Below are 17,105 nucleotides of genomic sequence, written 5' to 3'. Positions count from 1 at the left end.
TGGATTTTGGGACCAAGTTTTCTTGTTTAAAGAATAAAATCAGGTAATCTCTGAAAATTGTTTTATCATAATTGAGAAAGAATACCTTACACAAATGGTGATATGTATCCAGATTATTTAAAATATACACTAAAGAAAATTAGTATAAAAGCCCATTGAAAAGAAGAAAGTGTTACAGAAATGCAATTCAATTAATACCACATATTACGAAGTAGTTCCTGGGGATATTAAGGTGGCTATTTTTAAAAAGTACTTCCTGATGAAATAAGTTTAAAAGTCACTAAGTAAAATAAAGTTAAACAAATCACTTCCTTATAGCATTCCTGGAAGTCTTTACTATGTTAATACACATGTGCAATAGTAATAAGAAAAGATGAAGAATTTACCAAATTTATTTCCACATTGAACTTTTTCTTTTTGGAAGCACCTTATGGAAGCAATGCTTTTCAAGATATATTTTGGGAAATGTTGATAAAATTAATTATTTGGGGAGAAAGAGAACCTAATTTATTTTGGAATATTGCATTTTTAGAGTGATATGTCTAATTCCAACCTTATCAGTTCATAATTAGATTAGGAAAAAGATCATTTTGAAAACTATAGGGGCGGTTGTGCTCAGGAGGACTCTATTCTGGTAGCGAAACTATATGAAGAAAAGGAGTGTCTGGAAAATAGAAATTGTGAATACTGAGGAACAGCTTAGAGTCACGGCAAGGACCAGAACCAAAAGAGCAGAGGGGAGGAGAGTCTAACATGGAGTCAAGATGGCAGCAAATTGCCTCCAGACATGCTGAGAAAGCCTTGTCAAGGTGACAGACATCAGGTTGGCCCCTCAAGAGACAGACAGGGTCTGAAACTTCCATGGAGATAAGAATCAGAGGCTAATCCTGGGCAAAGAACCTAACTAATGAGTCAGGCAAACCTTGTTCTGCCTTGGTACTGAGGTGGCAATATCACCTGATCAAAGAAATGCATATCTATTTTTGTTCTAAAATATAAATTGATTTCCAAAAGTGATTAACTGGGACCTGTAGGCAAATAGATGTGAGCTTAGCCACATCTTAAAGGATCTCAGAGAAGAATGTGACCATAGGTTAGTGCAAGAAAGGACATGGCTACGCGGACCTACAGTTCTCAGGATATGTACCATGCAGGTGAACTGTGACAGCAGTATAAAACAAATGAGACAGAAGAGATTTAATAGTTGCTTCACTGTGCCATGTTTCCTCAACAGAAATATTAATTTATTAATAAATAGATAATGAATGCAATATTTGGTATAAATAAATTATTTTAGTTTGACATTAGCTAACAAATACTTTATGAATGAGAGATATCTATAATACTGAATATAAGCAAAAGTGAATTACCTATTCATTACAGCATTGCTGGCTTTAAGGAAAAATTACGAAGGTCTCTAGGACAAAGCAATGCATAGGAACCATGTGAGTTTAACCATTATTAAGACTGCCAGACGGATCAATAGGCACAATAGGCACAATACTGGGTTGTAGGAAGGAAATATTAAAATTTCTCCTCCTGTTTTTTATTTGTTTTATTTTAAATAAAAAAAAAGTGGAATTGGGCTGGACAGGGTGGCATGTGCTTATAATCTCAGTGAATTAGTAGGCTGAGACAAGAGGCTCGCAAGTTTGAGCCCATACCCTCAGCAATTTAGCAAAACCCTGCCTCAAAATAATAAATAAAAAGGACTGGGAATGTATCAGTGGTAAAGTACCACTGGGTTCAATCTGCAGTATCAAAAAAATAAAAATAAAAATAAATTGCATTTCTCATTTTTCAAATATTTAATATTGTGTAGGTATTCAATGTTGAGTAATGCTGTAAAGGTTAAATTTTATAATAGGAAACCACAAATTAGTTGACCAGTAGGAGCTGCAGATATACCAGTTGCTCTCATCCAAGACAGGGTAAGTGGCTGGAACTGCATTGGCTAGGATTTGGCAATAGAAGGGATCCCTAATCCAATGGAAATCCTGAAGCAATTAGTCACATCACTCACTAACTGGTCTAATAAAGATTGTGGTAAAAATTATCACACCAGCTACTTAGCTTGTGTTTTCCTCTTTCCACTATATCCTGGCCATGCAATCTTTAGCAAGCTTCTATGACTCCATGACCTCATTATGAAACAAACATAAGTTAGCTAACTTTGAGGGCTACTTTAAAGACAATGAGATCCAATCAAAATTTATTCCAGTTTTCTTTGAGAGTCTTTACAAAATGTTCATCTTATTTAAAAGGGTATTACCAAATTCTAATTTTTACTCACTGGCATATTTCTTTAATTCATATTTTTAGAAGAGAACAGTTATCATTCTTGGAAACATATTTTGTTAGTGCAAAAGTAACTGATATGCAACAAATAAATAATCATTTGCCCACAAAGAAATCAGAAGTCATTTAATGCTCATGATCATAAAAGCCTGAATGGGCCTGCTGTGCATATACAAATTCTGCTGTTCAGTTTTTCAGTGGTTTCAAATACTGCTTCTAAACAGAACCATCCAACTTCCCTTATTTCTGTTTATTGCTTTTTCAATATTGAATCTATAAAAAGTAGGGCATCAGTAACCATACATGCAGGTAAACACAATGTTGAATATGACTTTGTGTACCTTGCAACTGGCATTGTATTTTGTTGGAGCAGATGCCTCAAATATATTTATTTAAATTAAAAAATTATGAAGTCATTCAAAATAACTTCTGATCCACAAGGATTCCACCCAATTTTTATGTACCACCAGGCTTATCTTTCCAAGGCTGCACCATTTTATCAAAACTTAATCTTTTTCCTGTTACCATGATGGTTTCCTTCAAATATTTTTCATGATTTTCTATATTTGTTTGTGTATTGGTACTTAATAATGGCATATATGTCTTCTTTCCCAGTCTTAGGGAGTTTTTAAAAGAGGTATTCTTTTTTTATTAGTTGCTCATGACAATACAATGATCTTGACATATCATACATTTGAATCAAATGGGATATAATTTCTCATTTTTCCAAGTGTAAAAGAGCTATTCTTGAAGAGATATAACACACAAATGACCAAAAATTTGAACTGATGGGGAGGTAAAAGCTACATATCAGAAATTACATAGATATGCTATGCATTATATAAATGTTAACATTTCTGAAGTTAACATTTCTAAAGTTAGGTGGCTATTTCTGTGCCAATCACTAATTATGGTGTCTTTTTGTTAACTTCATGCTTAGATTTCATTATGGAGAAATAAGTTGGTTGTCCTTATAATTTTTATTTCTTTAGATTTAGTCAACTATCATATAGGTACTAGAATTTTATAGACACTAGATACTCGAGATGTGAGAGTTTTTAAAAGCAGAAGGTATACCTGGAGGTGATCTCTTTTGTAATGTCTGCATCTTTAAAATAACAACAAGAAAAAGCTGAGTCCCAGAATATTGATGTGATTTATCTGCTGTCCAATCCATATATCTGGATTTCAAATTATGATCTCAGTATAGTACATTATTCCTGGCTGAACTTTTCTTTGCCCGCTAAGTATTTCTACACAAATATCCTACTCCATTTTGTTTTGTTTATTAAAAGATCTATTTTTGAATTAGATAGTAGAGACTCCCTTTGACAGCATAAAATTATGATATAACTTTAAGGATGATTTATAGTCTATGTATGGCAGGGGCATTCTTTGATTCATTTAGTGTCATTCAGAATATATCAACATTATGAAAGCAGGGAATAAAGTGCACAAAATAAGGTGCACTGCTTGATCTCTTTCAGAACTTCTTTATAGGCGATCTTTCACATAGCTTACTGTTTACTCTCTATGAAAATACTTGAGAATAATCCTTCACATTGACAAATAGTTCCTAGAGGCCTAGTGGTCACTTGATCCTTGAAAAACTTTCATTCAACTGCCCTGTAAATAAATAGTAAATAGGGAAAGGGAAGTCAGTGGCTTTTTAAAGATTTGTGAATTTTGTGGCTAGAATATTCCCTTTTACAATTTTGAAATGAACTAAAATTAAATAAGGCTTATTTAATTTGAAAGTTGAATTCAATTGCTTTCCTTCACGATTCCACAAAATTAGTATTGAAATGAGGCTCTGTGAGGTTAGATGCAATTTTGACAAAGGTCAACATAAAATGTGCAGTCTAACAACTCTATTAATTCTACTAATTTGATTGAAATACTATGTAGACTACCTTAAATTAACAAATGTCCTGTGAAATAGACCAAAAGGCCATTTCCTAGGTTACACTGTGACATTTGCTTCCTGATGGTCATTTGTATTGTTACTCTCTGTGAATTTTTACTAGATTTATTTATGGACAGTGATTTTCCATTTTCCATAGTCATCACCAATGAGACAGTGAATGCATACAAAGTGTATGCACTGTGAAAAACGTTAAGATGTCTTATTTTAAAATAAGTTTTTAATCAATCCAGGTTCATTCTTAGAATGTCCTTGTTTAGCTTCATGCACCACACCAAAATACATTAGTGTATTTCTTCATGATTTATGAGATAATCACAAGTGATGCCCCTCTTTCTGACAGAATTCCATTAAACATCTTAATTTCATAATTAATTTTGATCAGTTTGTTTACTCTAAGCATAAATGAAGGAAGAATTTACTGAATCTGTTAAGTCAGTGGTAGTGAATATAAAACACTTAACCATTCTAGTAAGATCAGAGTTTCAGTAGAGAAGATTGGTAAATGGTAATGGTAAATTGGAAATACTCATTTTAAATTATTAATATCTATTATTACTACTTCCAGGTAAAGAAGTTTAAAAATCTGATACTACCAGATAAATACATTTCAAATATTTTGTTTACCAATGCCATGGCTTTTTTTGTGTCTGTGTATGTGTGTGTGTGTGTGTGTGTGTGTGTGTGATACTGGTGATTTAACCCAGGGGTACTCTATCACTATACTACCTCCCTAGCTCCTTCTTATTTTTACTTTGAGACAAGGTTTTACTAGGTCACCAAGTCTGGCCCCAACCTGTGACTCTCCTGCTTCCGCCTCCTAAGTAACTGGGATTGCAGGAGTGTGCCACCATGTGTGGCACACTAATGTCAATTTAGGTAATTTATCTACATTATTGGCTCTTTGCAGCCTATCCACTAATATAATGCTTTGCATTTTATTGTTTTATTGGAAATTCCATTTTGAATTGAAGAGTACACACACACACACACACACACACACACATTTGCATTCTTAATTGGTGGTATTAAATGTTTTCATCCTAAAGTTACCCAAACCACCAGAAGAGAAAGAAAGGACTTCCCAGTACTGGATACATATACCATGAGCTTATTTAATCCATATAGCAATCTGACACAATTCCAAGCTTCTTTACAAAGAAAGTAACCAGAGAAGCCAATAGTTTGATCCTAAAAAATCTCTGTAAGTGAAATGTCACTTTATTTTTATAACAAGGTTTAAAATCTAATCCAATAATGTGTTGGGGATATCCAGCCATGAGTCAGGAATGAATGACTTAGTATTTTTCCAATTTAAATGTTGATAAGATTTTTGAGAGGCAGAAACTGAAATTTTAAGTTTTAGGAAGCTTTTGGAAAACACATTGTATGGCTTTTGGCTAAAAGTTTTGGTTGAGTTTTAATGTTTTGGAGGACATCATAAACATCACAGTGATAGAACAACATTCTTTCAGAGTTCTGAAAAATGCCTCATCTAGGACTGCTGTGGATGTGATACATTTTTAACAAGTTCAGATAGAAGTAGCATAACACTTTTATGACTAACAGTAACTCAGGGAAGCTAATCAGTTCCATATGCCCAATTCTTTTTTTGGCACTAGGGATTTAACCCAGGGGCACTTTACCACTGAACTACACTCTCAGTCCTTTTTGTTTTTTACATTTTGAAACAGGGTTTTGTTAAGTTGTTGAGGCTGGCTTTGAACTTGTGATTCTCCAATCTCAGCCTCCCAAGCACCACTGTGCCTGGCTGGTACAGTTTTTAAAAATTACACAGTAGCCTTTAACTTTATAGAAGAGACTGGAAGAAATACTAGAGTTGTAACGAGTATACAATGTTAGAAATGTTAAAATGATTTGTGAGTAAGTGGGAGTTAAAAAAAAAGAACAAAACAGTAAAACCCCAAACCAAAACTAAAATAATGATTCCTTCAAATATGTCAGTTAGGTGTAAGAGTATATGAAGGCTTCATTTACAAAAATATATCTGCAGAACTATTTGATTAGGTTTTGTCAGACACATTAAACTGAAATAACAAAGGATCACATGTATAGTTGTTATATGGAAGAAATTTCTTAAAAATCAATCAGTAAGAAATTAATAATGAAGGAAAGGAATTTAAATGACAGAAATGTCTTTTCTTCTGAAGAGTGTATTTAAAAATATAACTAAATTTATAACTCCAAAAACCTCAATTAGCAATAAAAATTGATCTCTATATCAGCAGCTCCCAAACAAAATCACCCTGTGCATTGTTATCTATAAAAATATTAATCTTATTTTTAACAAAGACACTAACAAGCACTAATGCCAACAATGCAGTTGAGCAGATTATATTCTCCTGAGGGGAAAATACTAAAAATAGTCACAATACTGGAGCTTTTTCTTGCATGAAGTCAGAAAAAAAATAAATTAAAAAGAAAGATGTCAATTTAATTTGCCTTGAGGAGTCTGAATATGTTTGACACAACAAAAATTAGACATCTACTGGAAGAACTGGTCCTTGAATTGACAGAAAATCTGTCATCAGCAGGATGAATCGATTCCAGCAGGCAAGAGACTTTAAGGAGACAGTTGAAAAGCCATCTGAAACATGGTGATGGATAGAGGGTTTGCAATGAAAAATATCACACCCTGATTCATGTAAAATATTTGTTTTATTTTTATCTTTCTCAAGAAAATTTGCCACTGGCAATTGCTTTATGTGGATACGTCTAGTCTACCAGCCTGAGTTACTTTTGGAGTGTAAAATGTTTTGTCTTATTCCAGAAGGCATTGAGACTCACAAATAATATTAGCTATACCAAGTTAGCATAAAATATGACTTGAATATTTACAATTTAAAAATAAATGATAGCAACAAAGAAGTTTAACTTTACCATTGTCAAGTCTAACAAATGGAAGATTTTTTTCATGATTTCTTCATAGTAAAAACTCAAAAGGTTATGTATTATTAAAATTTAGCTGTTGTATTAAAATGACTGCTTTTGATACAATATTTCAGATTTCTTTTGTACATGTCATTTTAAATTTTGAGAATATTGAGCTGGGGGTGTAGCTCAGGGTTGGAATGTTTGCATAGTATGTGTGAGGCTCTGGGTTCTATCCCTAGTACCAAAAAAAGAAATGGGAAAATATGTGACAGTTGGGGACTCAAACTTATGTACTCTTAGTCCCAAATATGCATCTTGAATTATTCTATGAAATAATCAGTCACTCACTAAGTCAACAAATCTTTAAGGAGTACCTACAACATGTCATATATTGCTTCAAGTATTTGGTTAGGTACTGGACAACAAGTTGAGAAAGTAAACAATACAGGCAATGTCCTAGTCCTCCTAAAGCAAATGAACTAGGGCAAAACCACAATTTTTAATACAGTGTCAAGATGTTGCTGTGAGAAAATTATGGAGAATGCATGAATTCAGCACTCTTCCTTATCCCTGGCTTCACTTTCCACAGTATTAGTTACACAGTCAACCTTGGTTTGAAAATATTAAATGGAAATTTCCAAAATTAAATGGCATTCCATTCTGGGTACTGTGATGAAATACTATGCTGTTCAGTCCTGTCCTGCTCAGGATGTAAGTCATCTCCTTGTCCAGTGTATCCAACCCCTACCTGCCCACAGATCCATTAGCAGCCATCTTGGTTATAGAGTGACTGACACAATATTCAAATGATTGTGTTCAAGTGACCCTTATTTTACTCAATACTGACCTAAAAGCTTGGGAGTAATAATGTAAAGGTGGCACTGTGGCATAAGGACAAACTAACTCTGGTAATTTTTGGCAATGCTACAGCTCACATAGGAAAATAAAGAAAGTATATGTAGGGTTCAGTATTACCCATGGATTCAGAGATCCACTGGGAATCTTGGAGTATATCCCCCAAGGATAAAGAGAGACCATGGTATATGAGAAGGGATCTAAATCAGATGTGGGTAGGATGCAGCTGGCAGCTAAACCATCACAGAGAAAGGTAGATCCAAAGTGCTCTCCCTATTCTTTTCCTCTAGGAAGAGGATTTATGAAAGAATGGGAAGAGACAGATAGTGTTTCCTTTGAGAAACTAAAGTGAATTTAAAAGACTATCATAAAGATGAAATGGGGCCAAGTCATGCAAAGACTTTTAGACTACATTAAGGAATCTGTACTTTATTCTGAGGCTGAAAGAAATTATTTGATATATTTTTAAATAAGGGAATAAGAGTAATATTTTCATATCAGACACACACACACACACACACACACACACACACACACACACAGTAGTTACAGCTCCAGAAATATATTTTTTTTTAAAGGACTCACATCAGAAACAAGAAAGCTGATTAAGAGACTTTAGTAGAAACCCAAGTGAAAGGTTGGTTGTACAGATTATGACATGACAGTGGGGATGACAAGAAGTGATTTAGAGCACTTGAATCCTCTATATAGTAATTGAAATTGCCAGGATTTTCTAAAAATGTTAATCTGAGTTGATAGAGTTAGTGAAAGAGACATCAGCAGGAGGGTAACAGTGTGGCCTGTAAAGAACACTGGGAAACATCAGCTAGGAGGAAAACAAAGTCTGGTGTCATATAAGTCAAGTAAAGATAGATTTTAAGAAATACATTTAAAGAGAAGGAACAGAGTTGTTGCTGGCTTGTGTGTCTTCACTATTTATCATTTGGTGCTGCATGGGTGCATCATGAATAAACCTTTGTGAAGCAAATGACTTAATTTAATAAACACTGCTACATGCAAGACAAAGATATCAGGTTGGGTGCTAGAAAGACAAAAAATACTTCCTACTTTCAAAACCGTAATACATGCATAATAATACACAATGTGTGATAGCTAACATAAGGGTTTGATATAACTGCGGATAAATAAAAATCCATGAAGAATATAAAGGGAAAGAAGGGAAACAGTGAATATTTCTTGTTCCACTTAAAAAAAAGTAAAACCAAGTGAAAAGACTTGAAAAGGGACTATTGCAAATTTCAGGTGACCTGATTAAATTAGTTTCAGATTTAGCAAATGTGACTTGTAGAGGGGTAGTATTTGCTATTTAAAAAAAAAAAATTAACAATTTCCAGGCATACAATAATTATCACAAACTTTTAACTCATGCATATTGCATAACAATAAATAAGATTTGAACTCAGTTCTAGCAAGAAAAGTGATTATAAAATTGATCTCTCTCTCTCTTTGCCACAGGAGACATTAAAAAATTCCATGCACACTCAAAATTACTACACAAATGAGTGCATTTCAAGGTTGTTTTAAAAAGCACTGTCAACTCATGTCATGTGCAAATGATAGAATGACTCTGTGGAATCTATGCTTTCCTTTTATAAGCAAGTTCTGTCGGGTGAGTATAATAAAATTGCTCCATTGCCTAGCAGTCACAGGTAAAGAGCTAATATGTCATGAGTAGTGATACTATGAGACTACTGCATGTCAGTGACATGATTTCAATGTCCTTTGGATTCCTGCCATCAAACTTTCAAAATCAGTATTAACACAAAGCATTCAAAAAGATGCAAGTTAATGCAGAAGCTCTGCCATCTGCTACAGTCTGCAATATCAACCTGATAGCATCTATAAGTCAACACCAGACTGAAAATAGTCCAGGGACATGACTTTATAAGGAATTTTTGTTTTACCAATTTAGGTAAGCCAAAGTCAAACAAAGGCACACTTAAAATTGTGTGAATGTGATGACTTCAATAGTCACTTAACCAACAGCAAATCTTGTAAGGCAGGGGACCTTGAGTGGTGAAACAACTTAAAAATGTTACCTGTAACCATTGTGACTGGTCATTGTGGCCAGAGGTCCAGGCATTCACTTTGCCTTGTTTGTCCAGCCGAGCTTTCCTGGGTTCCCAAGTGAACATGTCCATGTTGAGCGTTCTGAAGATGCTGGAGGCAGTGATCTGATAGTCTTGTATGTGTCCTGATTTCATCCCCAAAGGCTCAGAACAGCCTGAAAGAAAATGATAAAGGCTCTGTGAGAAAAATTATTTGTCATCCTGTAGCTTCTCTGCACTCATTTTCGATAGGCAAGAGAAGATTAAACAAAATGCTATTCATTCCTCCAAAGAGAGAGCATCTAAATTAAAAAAAAAAAAATGGGCCATAATCAGAAACAAATCTAGAACAAAATAGAAAAACAAGATAGCCAATTCAGACTATTTTGTCTGAATATATTTTGGAAAAATTGAAAATAAGACAGACAATTCGAACTACTTTTGTGTGATAGATGATTTTGCAAAATGAAAACAATGCTGAAATGCTCTCTCCTGTCTCATTACTGGAAGCCTTGTGACTCTTCCCTGGTTTTCAACAGTTTCATTGTGTCTTTAAAAATGGGACATTTTCTTATAAAGTATATTCGGTTTTCTTTTATTTGTTTTCATAATACTGCAAATGAAAATTCCCCCAGTACAAAATCATTTCCACAAACTGTTCTGCTGTTATATTCTGAAGTGGACAGCATTTTGTTGTCTAAGAAATATTTCCTAATTTTCACCACTGATTCTTACTGTACCAATATGGTTTCTACCCCAAGACAGGAAACTCATATTTACTCAATGTTTAGCTTGTACAATATGGAATATAAACTAGTAAATGAGATAACAAAAGAAAATAAGCAAATTCTAATAAAAGCCATTACTAGACACATCTTTTTGTAAGTGCTAACATTTCAATCATACTTAATAAATTTTACTGTTAGAATATTCTTGGAAGATTCTCAAATCTACCACGTTTTCCAGATTGATATGGTACAAAATTTATGTTTCTCCACCAATTAAGAATGCTTGTGTGTGTATACATATATGTGTGTATGTGTGTGTGTATGTGTATATATATATATATATATATATATATATATATATATATATATATATATATACATATACACACACACATAATTTCCCAATCTCAAACTATGACTGACAAAATTTTATTTACAGAGTTTGTAATAGGAAGCATGATTCAATCATCTTTAGCTAGTGACTGAGGCTTTCTTAAGTCAAATTGTTATAATTTAGCCAAGATAGTCACAAAGTAAGTTTGACCAAGGAAGCAAAGATAAAAGAACTGACTTATCCAATCTGATACCTTCTTCGTATATTCTACTGTTCCCCCACTTACTGGCTGAGTGGTCTTGTATTTTTGTTATTTAGCCACTTTCAGTTTTGTCATCTGTAAAATGGTGATAATAATAGAAACTACCTCAAGAAGTGTTCTAAGAAATTAGTTAATAAACATGAAACTTATAAGCATTACTGGCACACTTAGCATTTAGTAAGGGTTGGCTATTTTTACTATTTCCATAAAACTTATTCCAACAAAAAACAATGTTAAAAGTCTCCAAATATCAGTTTATTAATGAGTACTAATGATGATCCTGTGACTGACTGAAGTTGCTAGAACTAGGCCATTTTATGTCTAAGCGCTGAGAGATTGGTTTAGAATTCTTCATTGATAATTCTTAAGCACAACCAACTGTCTTCTGTCCTGGTCAATCTAGGTCACTTGTTTTCCTTGGGTATCCTCCAATTTTGTCTTGACCTCCACTGCCTAGGAATGTCCTATCCTTCCCAACCATGACAAAAAAATGGCATGGAGGGTTGTTATCTTTACAGGAGTCTTGCTGAGGAGGAATACATCCTGAGTCCTATGGTAAAGATAGCATTAATACCTAAAAGCAAAATTTGAGTGAGAAAAATATCATAACAACTCTCAAAAATTTTATAAAGTCTTAACACCCCTGTTGGCATGCTGCTTATCTAATTCTAAAGTAACTTGCATTGTCTGCTATAAAGATTTTGGTTAGATTTCTATCCACACCCCCACCCCACCACTGTTTCCTAAGTCTTTATAAAATGTTAGTTGTCATAGATACAAGGGAAAATAAAAGTAGTTGTTTTCTCCCCTTCTCTTATATAGAATACCAGTTTAGGGATTATATAGAAAAAGAATGCCTTTGACTAATTCTTCTTAGTCATAAAATTAAATTCATACTCATTCTATTGTATAGTTCTTAGCAGGCTGAAATGCTGAGTAATTATTTGCTTAAAGAATAAGTAATTGAGTTTCATTCCTCTAATTAGGGTCTGGTCTATTTTATTCCAAACACATAAGTCATATCTCTTTCAGATAATTTAAAAGTTGTTATTTTTAAGGGTCTACAAAGAGATTAACTACTGATCTTCTTGACAGGGTTAAAGGTTGTATGACAATTTATTGCAAAAAGCAAACAACAACAACAACAACAAAAGGAATTTACAGCATTGCATTCCACTAAAGAAAATAGTTTGGGTTTTTATGTGTGTATTTATTTCCAAGTATTACAGCTAACTTCTCTGCCAATATACCCTCTATCACAAATTCCAATTTTGTATTATTTTCATGCACATAAAAATAATTAACTCTTTTGCCAGTGTGAACAGCAGCTGAGCAAATTAAGGTATTAACACGGAAACTGGTTATTTCTATAGTAAAATGCTCTAGTTTTTAAAAACAACCACTGCGAGGTATTATTCTCTGCATGCAAGTTCAAAATCAATTTGCAGACTTGGAAAGTAGAGCATTACTTCTATTTCAGAAAACAAAATCTGTAAAGTGTCAGGTGTAACCTCTTGTCAAACTTGAAAGTGAAATATATTTACACCTTAGGGGTGTATCCATGCCATGTACGAGAGACTGATCCTCATGAATCAGAAGACTGAAAAATTGGGGAAGGTGATGTTGAGCAACTAAAAACCACAGGGCTTATAGTGAACCTCATCATATTGAGGCTTCCCCCTGATTACTTTATGATGAATGGCTTAGGGATGGCACTGGCCTCAGGTGATATAGTGACATGCAACACAAACACTATACAGCAATGATTCAAAGATTTACTGACAGCCAATAAACTGACTGAAATTACCAAATAAGAAAAAAAAATCTGTTAGAATAATTAATTGCACTAAAGCTGTGTATTGGTTGCTTCATAAAATATGCAGATATAGAATATGAAATGTAATTCTTAAAATAGATTCACTCATCTAGAGTAATCAATCTAATTTCTTTAAATGCAATGGGCTAATTAAAAATTGTTCACATTTTAGTGCTACTTTTTATTTGTTTAAAAATTATTCCCTAGCCTGGTGTGGTGGCTTACTCCTGTAATCCCAGCTACCGAGGAGACTGAAGCAGGAAGATTGTGAGTTTGACATCATCCTGGCAAACTTATAGAGGTGCCATCTCAAGATAAAATAAAAACATTCCCTTTTTAGGTATCACAAATAAAACTAAGAAGTGAAATGGATATAAAGTATGCACTTTAATAGATCAATCAAACCACACAGTTGTCTCTTTCCAAGGACTTAATTTTCTATTTTCTCAAAAGGTATTGTTTTAAGTTGATAAATATTTTCCACATTTTTGAGGTTATGCTAAGAAGTGAACACACATGAACTTCAAATTTTCTTCTCAGTTGCTTGAACAAAATAATTTGGTGCTTCTGTGGCAAATATAGGAAAAGTTTGAGGCTAGAAACATAAGAACAACCACTAAAAATATAGAACAGTGAAGTACCTCTAGAAGATTTTATATTTTGTTCAGAATCTATCTATAATGAAATAGGACCACTGTTAGATCTACGCATTAAGTCTTCATCTTTATGTCTAGTATTGATGTTCCCAGAGGACGAGAATTACTTAACGCTGAGTCCTTTGATAGATTATTCTCGAGCTGGATAACCACTATTTGTACAATAATCAGGTTGCTAGCTAAGAATGATCCCAGAATAAATTTATAGTAGCAATCTTGGTATTGAAGTATTGTTCCCTAGGGAGGAATGATAAATTTACATGTTTTATAAAATCTAAAAGAAGAAAAAAGCACCAAGTTCTTATGGTAGGTAGACAACGACAAAGCTTACTTTCCTGTACTATATATCGTAAACTTAACTGCAATTTATGAGGTCAGACAGATTCCATTTTATGCTGAACTCCAGTCACAAAACATAAATCACCGTTTCTACCCAAAACAATAAGATACATCCAAATTTGACAAGTTTCCCGTGAGGATTGTTTGTACTTTATTTGGCCACTCCACAAAATACATTACTATTTCTATACTAATTCTATTCTATAACATGCTTTTGAACTTGTTCATTTTATGCATAAGTGGCAAGCTGACTGAAACATGCCCTGGACATTTTGAAGCAGAAATGAATTTCCATGGGTATTTGGAAAGCTATAGGTTAGTAGCAGACTACATACAAATGTGCTTTTTATTTTCTTTAAAGACAGTACAGAAAGAGGTAATATGAGACTCACCAGATAGTTCACAGCCAAGAAGTTCCATTCGCAGAGTGCAGTGCCTTCGACAAACTTGGGGATAGAGTCTTACATACTGAGCTTTTATGGGGGGTGTGAACGAGTTAGCATAGGGTGTGTTGTTATCAACATTTCCACGGAACACCTGGTCAAAGACATAATACAGAATTTTAACTTATTAAATGCAGTAGCTTCTTTACTTATTTTCTATGCTGACCTTTACCCTCATTGCACATAATTCTTAAAAGATTATATTAAATATTTTTGGGCCTGGAGCATTTAAGAAGTACCTTACCATCAGTAGTGAATAAAAAACCCATAGATAAAAAACTAATTAAAGCTATAAACCACTGTGGCCTATGGCATACTTTCTTAGGGTGGTCTTATCAATATTAAGGCCAGCCCTTAGAACTGGGAGACTACTTCTCTCTTTTTTGAGAAACGGCACCTTCAATCATTCAACTGAATCTGGGTCTATCTGTTCATTTTGCAACTCAGTACATTTTTTTGGAGTAAAGACTAGTTTCCAGTAGTGCTTCCTGATTACTTTGTCTTTCTAGTGCTATAATCAGATTTATGATGCTTAGGGTTTGACTGATAAAGATTACCTTTATCAACAAGTCCCAGATCATGGCAAAGAGGCTGACAATTCCTTATAGGTATTCTCCAGTAAAAGCTACTTTCCTTTTAAAAATCAAGTAGTTCCTTTATATCTCATTTTTAGTATACATTTTATAAACCTGGCAAACAGAAAATCTTATTTAAATTCACTTGAGAGGGTAACTTAAAAAATATTTCAAAAAATTTCTCAGATTTTAATCTGATGCATGATTTTAAAATGGGATGATTTGCAGTTCTGATATCTCTAATTTTAAAATTTTTGAGAAACAATTTCAAAATTCTGAATATCATATTGTATTGCATATTATATCCATTTCCTGTAGAATATTTTTAAAGTAGTAGATTTGATCCACAGCTATTTGATTAAAGATACATACTGTCTGTAAAATCAGTAATGATGAAATTGAAAGTTGACTTCTGGGAAAGTGAAGGCTTTGCTAACTTTGCAAAAAGTATTGGTTGGAACTCTAGTTAAAATCTAAGAACATCTTAAATAACAACTGCTGTAAGTTTATAACTTGGAGAAACTCCTGCTCTCTTCATTTCACTAGCCCAATTAAAAGCAAAAATCACCAGAAACATTTTCAACATAGGCTTCTCCTGAAGGCTCATTTGTGATGAAATCATCAGTGATAGAAAATAGCATTTTACTTTTACTTATGTGGATTAAGGAGTCGGTCTTACCATGTCTTCATTGGAGCCTTTCACTTTGTACATTGTCCAAGTCTTTCCATCATTACTGTAGGCAATTTTGTAGGATTTTATATACTCTGGGCTCCCAATCCTCTTGGCCCCTTGGGTAATCACACCAGTAACTCTCATTTTTCTTTGCAAATTTATCTGAGGAAACAAAAAAGCCAACAATAATCTCATTGCTTCCAGGCTATTCATATTTTGGGAATATAACATTTTTATTTATCAGTATAGATTTATAATCTTATTATAAATATTATTTATAATATTTATCTTAAATTTTTTCAGATAAACATATAAAATAGGCACATATTAAGTTTAACTTCATAATTGCTTTCTATAATGGAATAATACTTTCTTAAAAAGCAAAACAATGCATGTGAGCAGGCTTCAAAAAGTATAATGTTCCCATAAATAAAAGATAGAAAACTTTTGGTTGGTTCTAATGTGCAGGTGTGTCTTAGCAAACTGAAAAATGGGAACATTTTCTTGTCAAAATATCAGCATCATTACTGCTAAAGTGTCTCAACTGACTTAAGCTTCGAGAAATATTCATTTAAAATAAAACATTCAAATCTCACTAAGATCTCTGAGTACTAGAATAAGGAAAGGTAGAAGCAATAATGATGATGAAACCAAACCCAAGTATCTTTGGCCTCTGCATTGCTACAGTGTAAATCTGTTGTGGGTTGTACAAATGGTCATGAGGGAACTATGATTTTTTCATCAAATTCTTGCTTTTTTTCTTAATTTTACTATATGGAGACTTCCTAATTGGCATTTTCTATCCATTCCAAGTCAATTTTTAACAGTTTACAGCAGAAGAAATAAGTAACTAATAAAAAATGTTAATGTTCTTTTAATATTTAAATAAGGATCTCTTTCTGATACTTAACATAAAATAATTAAATAGTACAATGCAAAATATTTTATTTACATAAACTTCAAATTTTGTTTCATTCACTTTAGAGTGCATTTATACATTCTAAAATGTAAACAGTAAAACAGTCCTGCTTTAATATTCTTGATAAATTTTTTTTTTGAAGATACAGAGAGAGAGAATTTTTTAATATTTATTTTTCAGTTCTCAGCGGACACAACATCTTTGTTTGTATGTGGTGCTGAGGATGGAACCTGGGCCGCATGCATGCCAGGCGAGCACGCTACCGCTTGAGCCACATCCCCAGCCCATTGATAAATTCTTATGAAGCATCCCTTTCGAC

General features: G+C 33.4%; 1 protein-coding gene across 2 annotated transcripts in view; it reads right to left on the bottom strand.

Annotated features, from left to right (window-relative positions):
- Positions 1-17,105, bottom strand: part of Edil3 (EGF like repeats and discoidin domains 3) — a 397,607-nt gene that overhangs the window by 92,931 nt on the left and 287,571 nt on the right. For both annotated transcript variants that reach the window (XM_027927824.3, XM_027927826.3), the window contains 3 exons: positions 15,874-16,029; positions 14,569-14,713; positions 10,033-10,217 (listed from right to left, as the gene is read on the bottom strand). In XM_027927824.3, the coding sequence (XP_027783625.1) occupies positions 10,033-10,217; positions 14,569-14,713; positions 15,874-16,029 (486 nt within the window). The remainder of the gene's footprint in view (positions 1-10,032; positions 10,218-14,568; positions 14,714-15,873; positions 16,030-17,105) is intronic.

Source organism: Marmota flaviventris, chromosome 5, assembly GCF_047511675.1.
Source record: "Marmota flaviventris isolate mMarFla1 chromosome 5, mMarFla1.hap1, whole genome shotgun sequence".
Classification (NCBI taxonomy): domain Eukaryota; kingdom Metazoa; phylum Chordata; class Mammalia; order Rodentia; family Sciuridae; genus Marmota; species Marmota flaviventris.
The sequence above is the reverse complement of the archived record's forward strand: the minus strand, read 5'-3'. Positions and strand labels throughout refer to the sequence as shown.